Below are 12,186 nucleotides of genomic sequence, written 5' to 3' on the forward strand. Positions count from 1 at the left end.
AGGGTTTTATGGGACTAATAAATAACACTCCTGTTTCTCCAATTTGAGAACCAACTGAAAAATAGATACAAGATTCACACAAATGGAGGATAAACCATTCATTTTATTATTGATAAAAGCAGAATTGGAGCATGTGGCTCTAGGTTATGACCAAAAGGACTTAATATTGTTCTACGTCTGAGTTACACAGACTAATCCATCCTGTCACAGACATGAGTGTACCCTACCCAGGAGAGCCTGCTCCACACAGCAGGGCAGAGAATGTGGGCATCTTATAGGACAGTTGACTTCTAAAGAGACCCAGAAGGGGCTGAGACAGCCATACTCATTTGCCTCATGGGAATGAGGGAATAGGAGTGGGAAGAAAGGCCCCCAAATCATTCTAATTATCAACATTCCTCAAAGTGTGGTTCAGAGATTCCTGGGGAAGTCCTTTCTAGGAGTCTATAGGGTCAAAACCATTTTCATAATACTAATAGTATTGATGAAATTGGTGATAAATTTAATAGATGTAATTTTTGAATTGAGATATAGTTGATATACAATACTGTATAAGTTACAGGTGTACAACATAATGATTCACAATTTTTAAATGTTATACTCCATTTATGGTTATAAAATATTGGCTATATTTCCTGTGTTGTACAATATATTCTTGTAGCTTATTCTATACATAATAGTTTGTGTCTCTTAATACCCTGTCTCTGTCTTGCCCATCCTTCCTTCCCTCTCCCCACTGGTAACCACTAGTTTGTTCTCTATATCTGTGTCTGTTTCTTTTTTGTTATATTCACTAGTTTGTTGTATTTTTTAGATTACATATATAAGTGACATCATATAGTATTTGTCTCTGACTTATTTCATTATGCATAATACAGTCCAAGTCCATTCATGTTGTTGCAAATGGCAAAATTTTCACTCTTTTTTATGGCTGAGTAGTATTCTATTATGTGTGTGTGTGTGTATATATATATATATATATATATAATCACATCTTCTTTATCCATAGATCTGTTGATGGACATTTAGGTTATTTCCATATTTTAGCAATTGTATGAACTTTGGGGTGCATGAATCTTTTCGAATTAGTGTTTTTGTTTTTGTTTTTTTCAGATATATACTCAGGAGTGGAATTGCTGGGTCATATGGTAGTTGTATTTTTAGTTTTTTGAGAAACCACCATACTGTCTTCCACTGTGGCTGCACCAATTTGCATTCTGACCAACAGTGTACGAGGGTTCCCTTTTCTCCACATCCTTGCCAGCATTTGTTAGTTATGGTCTTTTTGATGACAGCCATTCTGGCAGGTGTAAGGTGATATCTCATTGTGGTTTTAATTTGCATTTCTTTGATGATTAATGATATTGAGCATCTTTTCATGTGTCTGTTGGCCATCTGAATGTCCTCTTTGGAAAAATATCAATTCAGGTCTTCTGCCCATTTTTTAATTGGGTTGTTTATTTTTTGATGTTGAATTGTATGAGCTGTTTATATATTTTGGATACTAACCACTTATCAGTCATATGATTTGCATATATTTTCTCCCATTCATTAGGTTGTCTTTTCATTCTGTCAGTGGTTTCCTTTGCTGTGCAAAAGCTTTTAAGTCTATTTAGGTCCCATTTGCTTATTTTTCCTTTTATTTCCTTTGCTTTAAGACAGTGGCCGCCAACATTTTTGGCACCAGGGACCAGTTTTGTGGAAGATAATTTTTCCACAGACGGGGGCAGGGGGGTGGTTCAGGTGGTAATGTGAGTGATGGGGAGCAACGGGGAGCTGCAGATGAAGCTTTGCTCACTCGCCCACTGCTCACCTCCTGCTATGTGGACCAGTTCCTAACAGGCCACGGACCGATACTGGTCCATGGCCTGTGGATTGGGGACCCCTGCTTTAGGAGACAGATCCAAAAAAATATTGCTACGATATATGTCAAAGAGTGTTCTGCCTATGTTTTCTCCTGAGAGTTTTATGGTTTCTGGTGTTACATTTAGGTCTTTAATCCATTTTGTTTATTTTTGAATATGGTGTGAGAAAATGTTCTAATTTCATTCTTTTACATGTAACTGTCCAGTTTTCTCAGCACCACTTATTGAAGAGACTGTCTTTTCTTCATTGTATATTCTTGCCTCCTTTGTGGTAGATTAATTGACCATAAGTACCTGGTTTTATTTCTGGGCTCTCTATTCTGTTCCATTGATCTATATGTCTGTCTGGTTTTGTGCCAGCACCGTACTGGTTTTGTTTGTTTGTTGTTGTTGTTTTTGGCCACACCGTGCAGCTTGCGGGATTTCTCTGACCAGGGATCCAGGGATTGAACCCAGGCCACCACAGTGAAAGCCCAGAATCCCAATCACTAGGCCACCAGGGAAGTCCACCATACTGTTTTGATTACTGTAGCTTTGTAGTATAGTCTGAAGTATGATTCCTCCAGCTCTGTTCTTCTTTCTTTTTTTTTTTTTTTTTTGTTCTTCTTTCTTAAGATTGTTTTGGCTATTCAGGGTCTTCTGTTTCTCCATACAAATTTTAAAATTATTTGTTCTAGTTCTGTGAAAAATGCCATTGGTATTTTGATAGGGATTGCATCAAACCTGTAGATTGCCTTGGGTAGTATAGTCATTTTAACAATATTGATTTTTCCTAATCCAAGAACATAGTATATCTTTCCATCTGTTTTTGTCATCTTCAATTTCTTTCATTAGTGTCTTATAGTTTTCCAAGTATAGATCTTTTACCTCCTTTGGTAGGTTTATTCCTAGTATTTTATTCTTTTTGTTGCAATGGTAAATGGGATGTTTCTTTAATTTCTCTTTCTGATAGTTTGTTGTTAGTGTATAGAAATACAACAGATTTCTATGTATTAATTTTGTATTCTGTAATGTTACTGAATTCATTGATGCGCTCTAGTAGTTTTCTGGTGGTGTCTTTAGGAATTTCTATGTATAGTCTCATGTCATCTGCAAACAGTGACAGTTTTACTTCTTCCTTTCCAATTTGGATTCCTTTTATTTCTTTTTCTTGTCTGGTTGCTGTGGCTAGGACTTCCAACTCTATGTTGAATAAAAGTGGTGAGAGTGGGCATCCTTGTCTTGTTCCTGATCTTAGAGGAAATGCAGAAATCTTCAACAAAATATTAACAAACCAAATCCAACAATACATTAAAAGGATAACACCATCATCAAGTGGGATTTATCCCAGGGATGCAAGGATTTTTCAATATTTGCAAATCAATCAATGTGATACACCACATTAACAGATTGAATACTAAAAACCATATGATCATCTCAATAGATGCAGAAAAAACTTTTGAGAAAATTCAGCATCCATTTATGATAAAAACTCTCAAGAAAATGGGTATAGAGGAACATACCTCAACATAATAAAGTCCATATATGACAGACCCACAGCTAACATCATACTCAGTGGTGAAAAACTGAAAGAACTTCCTCTTAGATAGTTGTTCATGTGTTTGTCTTCCTACCAGATGTAACCTCCTTGAGGATAGTACAGCCGTCTTTCCGTATCCAGGGGGGATTGGTTCCAGCACCCCTTGGTTGCCAAAATCCATGGACGCTCAAGGCCCTTATATAAAATGGCGTAGGATTTGCATATAACCTACCCACATCCATCTGTATACTTTAAATCATCTCTAGATTGCTTGTAATGCCTAATACAATGTAAATGCTATATAAATAGCTATAAATACAATGTAAATGCTATATAAATACTTGCTAGTGCAGCAAATTCAAGTTTTGCTTTTTGGAACTTTCTGGAATTTTTTTCTGAATATTTTTGATCTGCGGCTTGTTGAAATCATGGTTATGGAACCTGCAGATACAGAGGGCTGACTGTAATTTTATCTTACTGTTCACATTGTGTCCCCAGGGCCTAGAACAGAGTCTGGCATATGGTAGGCTCTTAATAAATATTTAATTGAATAAAATCATGTAAACCAGTCAGAATAAAAATAATTTCTTGTCCAATATTAATACAGTATTGCTCTTCTGTCTTGATGGAGAATAGGAAATGAACAATATTTCATCAGCCACTGAATACTACAAAGAGGTTTTGAAACAGGACAATACTCATGTGGAAGCCATTGCATGCATTGGAAGCAACCATTTTTACTCTGATCAACCAGAAGTAGCTCTCCGGTTTTACAGGTGCACTTTACATTCAATTTGTAGAACTGCTTTCCTATGAAATAGTGATGCAACAGTAATAAAGATGGGATGTAATAAAGTAATAAAGATGGGATGAAAATGTAGAGAAATAATGAGTAGGCCATGTCTATATGAGACTAAAAATTCAAGCACCCAGATGTTTTATGAATATTAAAGCTATATCTGATAATTTGGAAATGCACAAGTATTTGGCATCTTGCAGAAACACACCTGGATAATTGCCTGAGTTTTTAACACCTTGTCATTGTATAAATTGGCCGTTTTGTTATCCGCCAATAACAGGTTAACAGTTCCTAGAAGCACTTCCACATCACTGCCTCCGTTAATACCACTGTACATAATATCAAGACCCTGAAGGTAAAATAGTAATGTGATTTGCAAAGAGCAGTGGGCCCCAGGCTCTAATCCTGATGAGGACTTTAAACAGGATTCCGGTTTTGTGAAGTATTGTCAACTCTTGTCCAAATATTTTTTCAAAATCTAAACAAATTATTCTCACTGGTTCTTTGAACACATACATATTTTATCCTATAGATGGTTCCTGAAATTAATTTTTAAATTATGATTTCCTCTTTAGCCCCTGGGTAGTATACAAGGAGATAACTGGCAGCTGACAAGAGTTCTTTCCAAATATATGTTGAAGCATAAAACAATAATATGAATGTAGGCTGTGCACACACAGCTGACTACACTCGCCTACCCCCACAGTGGCTCATGGGTTCCTCGGGGCAGCTGGGGTGATTTTCATATGCTTATTTGAACTCTCATCCTTTGGGATTAATGACACATAGGAGCAAAATGGGGTTCTTGAGCTGCAGCGTGAAAGCTAAGTGGATAACATGGGGATCCCCTGACAATCTTGTCTTCCTGAGTAGAAGCTCATCGGAGCTCGTTAGATGCAGCCAAACCACACAATACAAATAACCAGAAACAGCATCCAACTCAACTGAAAACTTGGCGGTAAATGCTAAACACAGGCCTCAAATTTGACTAGAAGCTCTTAGAAATTTACCTGCAAGCACCAAAGCTGTGTGAGGCAAAAATGTGTGGGTTTTACTTTATGTGACTATTTATTGATCATTTTGATTCTCTAACAAAGCTTTTGGGGAAAAAAAAAGTTATGTAAGTTATTTCTGACCTTGCCTCTGGATGCATTTCCTATGACTAGTACCATTACAAAAGACATGCTTTTGTATTTGCTCTAAAATATTTTTAATTTACCATAATACTTTATGTTCTTTGGAGGGTATTAAAAATTATAAAGTGAATTCATTTCTAACTTTGTAAAAAATATGTCTTAATATTTATAAAGTTGGTCTGACACCAAAATATGTGTGCTCTTTTTCCAAAAGGCGACTCCTGCAGATGGGTGTTTATAACTGCCAGCTTTTTAACAACCTGGGGCTCTGTTGCTTCTATGCCCAGCAGTATGATATGACTCTGACCTCATTTGAACGTGCCCTTTCTCTGGCTGAAAATGAAGAAGAGGTAGCTGACGTCTGGTACAACTTGGGACATGTAGCTGTGGTATGTTGTTTCTGTAATATAATTTCTGTAATAGAGAAGGTAGCCACATGTTAGTTTGAAGAAGTTTTCAGATATTGGAAATCCAGGTTTGGGTACAGTCTTTGTAGCAATTTGGAGATTGCTAGGAGTCACCGCAGCTCGTTTTATCTTCTTAGGTTAAATCCTCTTACGTACAATTCACACTTGACTCCTATGTTGGTACTTGTTTTTCCTGTGGTGGCCGAAAAGATTTGTATGAGGAAAGGAGGACGGAGATGGCAGGAGGAAGTGAATGGATTTGTGTGTGCTTTTCCTTTGTAGGGAATAGGAGATACGAATCTGGCCCATCAGTGCTTCAGGCTGGCTCTGGTCAACAACAATAACCACGCAGAGGCCTACAACAACCTGGCCGTGCTGGAGATGCGGAAGGGCCATGTCGAACAGGTCAGCGAACTACTGGGTTACTGTGGACAGTCTTCTTTCTTCAAAGAAAAGCTGTCACGTGCAGCTCTCTTTACGTTATAATTTTAAAATGAGCTCTGGAGTCTGACCGGCCTGGGTTTGATCCCAGCTCTGTCACGTATTAGCATTGTGACCTTGGACAAGTTACTTAACCTTTCAGTATCCAAAATAGAACACTTGATTTTATTAGGACAAATCTGCACCTCCCCAGGCTTCCCTATCTTCGTGAGCTGTTCCACCACTCACACCCCCGCCATCCGCCCTCCAGCTGCTCAAGCCAAAATCCTAGGACCCACCCTCGAAACCTGTCTTTTCTGAGTGCCTTCCCTGCCACCCTTTGCCTCCGTCGTGTCCAGTGAGCCCTGTCAGTTCTACCCCCACCTCTTCAGTTCTCCCCTCCCGGCCCCCTTCTCCAAGCTGCTCTCATCTCCTGCCTGGATGACTACGAGGGTCTCCTAGCTATTGCTTTTGTTTCCACTTCCATCAGCAAGTAGGCGCACCCTCTAATACATCTCCCTCAGAACAGCCCAGAGCAGGGGTCCCCAACCCCTGGGCTGAAGCCTGTTAGGAACTGGGCTGCACAGCAGGAGGTGAGCGGCGGGCGAGTGAGTGAAGCTTCATCTGCCGCCCCCCATCGCTCCCCATCGCTCGCATTGCCGTCTGAACCACCCCCCCTCCCCCACCCCCGCCCGTGGAAAACCTGTCTTCCACAAAACCAGTCCCTGGTGCCAAAGAGGTTGGGGATCGCTGGCCTAGAGGATATTTTTAAAAAACAAGATTATTTTATTACTACGTTGCTTAGCATCCTCCAAAGGCTTCTCCTTGCACTTGGAATAAAATTTGAACTTCAAACCTTAGCCTACGGGGCCCCACCTAATCTAGCCTCTGGGTCCCGCCAGACTGTATCTTTTGCCACTACTCCTTCACTACTGACTTCCAGACACATTAGCTGCTTGCTGCTGGGCAGTGCCTGTTCTTACTGTAGCGCCTTTGGAAAATATTTCTTTCAGATCCTAAAATGACCCTTTTCTTTTTATCATTCAGGTCTTAGCTTAATTACCACCTTTTTAGAAAGACCTGCTTGAACATCAGTCTAAAGGAGCCCTCAGGTGCTATCACATCTCCTACTATTTTTTTCTTCACAATACTTATCATTTTGTCAGATATTTTCATCTTTATGTGTAGAATGTAGAATGCTAGCTGCGTGAAAGCAGGGACCTTCTCTGTCTTCTAACTGCTATATTTTCAGTATCGAAAACATTGCCTGACACTTGGTAGGTGCTTAGTATTGGTGGAATGAGTGGATGATAAATAAAATAGGGTAATAACAGTACTGACCCAAAGGTGTCCTTGTGAAGATGAGCAGATGGTGCATGCAAAGCCCTTGGCATAGTAAAAGCATGATAGATGCTTAATAAATTGTATTATTATTACTGTTATTATTTACATAACAAGAAGTTTAAAATGCTGAATACACTCATACAATATTAATGGCAATCAACATCGATAGATATTACATTCTGTGTTTTACAGATGAAGAAACAGACTAGAGGAGGGTAAGTAACTACCCAAGGTCACAGACCCAGTGAGCAGCACGCCAGGATGTTAACCTCCAGCCTGGTCTCCTAAGCACGTTGATAAACTTAATAAAACAAGCAAAGAAACGTCACTGGATGCTGCCTTTGTTTCACAAAATTTTCCCAGAGTAAATAAGATGGATTTGTATTTTTTAAACAAAAACTAACTACTCTAAAATGGGAACTTGTTCTGTCATAGAACTTTGCCTGTGCCCATTTGAAGCAAGTGTTTTTTATGATTTTCTCTGTTTCCATGTTGGTGATTTTCTTTCCCTCCTACTTACTGTAGTTTCTCCAGCATACAATTGATTTGAAATGTTTTGGTGAAAGGTTTCATTATTATTAAAAATTATAGCTCAATTTAAAAAAAATAGCAGATCATAAAACAAAAAAATTAATATCCACCATCCTATTTAAACTATTATTTATTTTCCATTAAAAAAAGATATAAGAATTTGTCCTCAGGGTCGTACATAGAAGTTTGGCTACAAGTTGAAAGGCTGTTTGGCAGCTTGGAATGCTGAGTTTGTGATCTTAACAATGAGTGTACGTACGGGCATTTCATGTCTCTCAGTGGTCTCTGCAATGTGTGATCCTTTGAGTCTAGAGGGGACAAAAAAATGATGTGAATTTTGTCTTTTGAGTACTTTAGAGAAGAGAAAGCTTGTCATTTTCAGTCGCCTTCAGTTGTCATTTTCAGGTCAGCAGTATAATAAATGCTTGCTCAGTGTCATCCAGCACAGAAATTGGGGATTTGAATTTACAATGGTTTTTTGGTGGGTTTTGTTGTTGCATTAGAGAACAGGTAATTAGAAGCCTACTAAATCAATCAACATCAACAAAAACTAGATTAATAAGACTTTTTAGCATTGAGAGGATTATTTTTCAGTTGTACATCATACTGAAATATAAACTTTGTAAGAACAGTGTTTCTCACATAACTTTTTGATTCCATCATTTTCTCCATATTTTGAAGCATTTTATTATTAATATAATTTTGGCAAGATATAGGGAGTTCATGGTTATCAGTAAGTTGTATTTCATGAGGAATTCATCTTATTTATTACAGGGTTATGTTTATTAAAGTCCTATCCTGGGTAAAGTATTCTTTTACCAAAAAAAAAATCACAAATACAGTGCTAATATATGCTCATATAGCTTTGGTTTCTCTTTTCTTTTTCTTTCTTTTTTTTTTTAACACAGGCAAGAGCACTGTTACAAACTGCTTCGTCTTTAGCACCCCACATGTATGAGCCGCATTTTAATTTTGCAACAGTATCTGATAAGGTATTCTCTTTCTTTGTCAATTTATCATCTGACCTGTTTGTTTTTCTTTCTTGCTTTTAAAAAATGTACAGTTAAATAAGGACATTCTACCCATAACTTCCTGAGAGAAATTATTTTTTTCAACACTTAATTATTATGTACACATATGTCTTCACTTCGAGGGACAGTTTAATACACTTTAAGTATATTTATCACTGAATATTAGCTAAACTTAACACCATTATAGATTGCAGAAGAATTATTTTATGTTCTCAAATATGACATTTAATCATTGAAAAACTATTCATTAACTCCTGGTTTGGGAAGGATTTAGTAATTAGTGTTTGCAGCAAGGAAATCCTGTATATTATTTGTAGGTCATATTGCCATCAAGTCTGGCATGATGCTGTAAAATTAGGGATATTAGTGAAAGCTGTTTTAGCTATGAACAATATGGGAAAAATGCAACCATTGATACTGTGTTACAAGTCAATTAACATCCAAGAGCTAAAAGCTAATCATGTGCTGTTTTAACAATAAGAGGAAACAAACAAAAGTCATCTAATAACTTTTACTTGGAAACCTTACTTTAACATGGAAGGTGAGTTTTGAGGATAAGGAAATGGCTAAAAATGTTTGCTGATGTAAAGACTCTTTCTTTATAGACCAAAAGACATTATAAAAATCATTTTTCATAGCATGAATGTGAGGTCATTTGCACTTTCATTTCTGTTTTGAAAATAAAATAAGCTGTTATTCATAAGTTGTCATTTTTGAGTGCTTGTTAAGCGCTGGCCACTGTTCCAGGTGCCCTCTGAACCGCTAATTCTCTCAACAACCCTGCGATGTAGGTAACACTTACCTCCCCTACTCATTTTTTCATACAACTGATGTTTCATTTGTTGAGCCTCTGCTACGTACCAGGCACTGTTGTCGGCACAGAGGATGTTAGCAATGAGTAAAACAGAAACCTCTACCTCATGCAGCTTATATTCTAACGGAACCCAAGGCTTCTGGAACTTAAAAGACTTCCCTGGAGTCCCATGGCAGAATTCATGCCCAGCTCCCGAGGATTCCCACATGTTTTCCACTGCACTGTGCTGCCACTTAGTTAAACCACAAAGAAACCTTGATTACTCTCTTTCAGGACTATTGTTACATTTTAATAATATATAATGCAAATGAAATGTTTCTTTAAGCCAAAGGCTACACTTCCATAAGAGAAAATTGCATGTTGAAAAGAAATGCTATGATTTAAAAAAGGAAACTTATGTTTTTAATTCAGATGCATGTTACCAGAAAACTACCAGAAGTGAATGATCTAGATTTTTTTTGTTTTTTCTGGTGTGTACACACTAAAAAGCTTTCTCTTTTTAGAAATGTATACATGAATCAAGATACATTCAGATGGATTCGGTTACTGTGCGTGTTTTTCTTGGGGACTGGACTTGAACACAAAGTTTATTGAAAATCAGATATGTCCTTTATAAACTTTTAAAACCAGGTTATCTGCCCAACATTACTGTGTTAGCAACCATTTAAAAGCTCCCAGAGCATGTTATTGTACCTTAAATGCAATAGTTTTTACTTGAATTTTCTGTCTAAAAGATAATACCCTAATCAAAATATGTCATTGTCTGTGGTACATTACAAATAGTTTTCTTACAGAGCCGGCTGTTTTAGCATGCAGACATCAATTTATTTTTATGATAACTATCAGTGACAGGAAAGAAAACACAGGTTTATGAATTCATAACTAGACAACTGTAACAGAGCAGAAATTATTTATGGAATTGGTTATTTTACTTTTCTCATATTTTTTCAAGATTGAATTGTAATCTAGGTGAAAAAAATTTTAAATCAAAGTAGCACAATCAAGCAATTCACCTTGTGTTTCTACATTGTGCAGATACTATGTCTTTTTTTTTTTTTTTTTTCTGGTTCTCATTCTGTGGTCTTATTCTGGTCTGGTCTTTCTTACAGATGGGAGATCTACAGAGGAGCTACATTGCTGCTCAAAAGTCTGAAGCAGCATTTCCAGATCACGTGGACACTCAACACTTAATTAAGCAGTTAAAGCAGCATTTTGCTATGCTCTGATTTTTCCTCAGACTAAAGATATTCTTAGGGAGGAACATTATGCAAGGGAAAAAGTAGTGTGTATATATATATATATATATATGTGTAGTACAAACCCGTGCTTGATGTTAGTGAAGGTGACATAAGGGAATTTAAACCAGAATGTTTAAAACTTTATAATGATAACTTTATAAGATAATGTTATAAAAGACAGGATTTAAGCATTTGTAAGCAGATTATGAAACCTCCCACATTATATGGTAGTTGTTTGTTTATAATGTTTACAAAACATTTTCATGAATTTCCTCGAATTTTTATAAATGCACATTTTTAATGTCCTGGCCATTAGCTATCATGTAGCTTAAGAGGTCTGAAATCTGCCTTTAAAATTGCACTTTTATGACTAAAAGTGTATATACTTATCCTTGGTAGAGACTTTAGAGATTAAAAATTGTACTTAAAGCTATTTTTTATCAAATGCTTTGTGAGACACTCTACTTTTTCTTATATATTATGCTTTAAAATAAATGTGTGTAAAACACCATCATTCTGTTATTTTTCAGGAGTTTTTATTTCAGTCATCTCAGATAAAAAAAGTTTTCCAGAAGTCCAGGAATCTTAGAAATCAAGTCGTTATTCTAATTTTATTTGAAATGATGTATGATCAATTTTGCTTTTTCCTGAGAAGCTATTTATGGGCTATCATGTTGTCAATATAAGAATATCAGGATTAGAAATGGAGTCATAGGCCAGAAGTCTCACTGTGGTCAGCCCTGAGAAGGTTAGGCTGGACCCCAATACCATGCGTTGTAAAATCCTAGACAGGCTCTCCTCTCCAGTATTTAGTGGAATTCTCATTGAAGTGTTCATACAATGAAATGTGTTAAAGGGCCAGGGCCACTCACATTCATATTTTGGGCTTTGAGCTCTATCTATGTTACTTTACATTTTTTAACTTTATGAAAACTATTTTACAGGTATTTATTTGTTTCTGTTCAGATTATACAAATAGTACTACTTAGCTGACAGAACACAAAAAATGTGAATTCAAGGAATAGATTGTTTGAGGCTGGAAGTAATTTCAGAGACTATGTAGATGAATCTCTCCATGGGAC

The 12,186-nt window shown here is 36.9% G+C and overlaps 1 protein-coding gene across 2 annotated transcripts in view; it reads left to right on the forward strand.

Moving 5' to 3' along the window:
- TTC8 (tetratricopeptide repeat domain 8) overlaps window positions 1-11,431 on the forward strand; it is a 51,927-nt gene extending 40,496 nt beyond the window's left edge. The window contains exons 10-14 of one of the 2 annotated variants that reach the window (XM_061182793.1): window positions 4,021-4,160; window positions 5,534-5,708; window positions 6,009-6,131; window positions 8,930-9,013; window positions 10,976-11,428. In XM_061182793.1, coding sequence (XP_061038776.1) covers window positions 4,021-4,160; window positions 5,534-5,708; window positions 6,009-6,131; window positions 8,930-9,013; window positions 10,976-11,092 — 639 coding nt within the window. In that variant the 3' untranslated portion in view covers window positions 11,093-11,428. Of the gene's footprint in view, window positions 1-4,020; window positions 4,161-5,533; window positions 5,709-6,008; window positions 6,132-8,929; window positions 9,014-10,975 lie in introns of both variants that reach the window. The other variant, XM_061182792.1, reaches the window with a different exon arrangement.
- The last annotated feature ends 755 nt before the right edge of the window (window positions 11,432-12,186 follow it).

The sequence above is a fragment of the Eubalaena glacialis genome, chromosome 2, assembly GCF_028564815.1.
Source record: "Eubalaena glacialis isolate mEubGla1 chromosome 2, mEubGla1.1.hap2.+ XY, whole genome shotgun sequence".
Taxonomy (NCBI): domain Eukaryota; kingdom Metazoa; phylum Chordata; class Mammalia; order Artiodactyla; family Balaenidae; genus Eubalaena; species Eubalaena glacialis.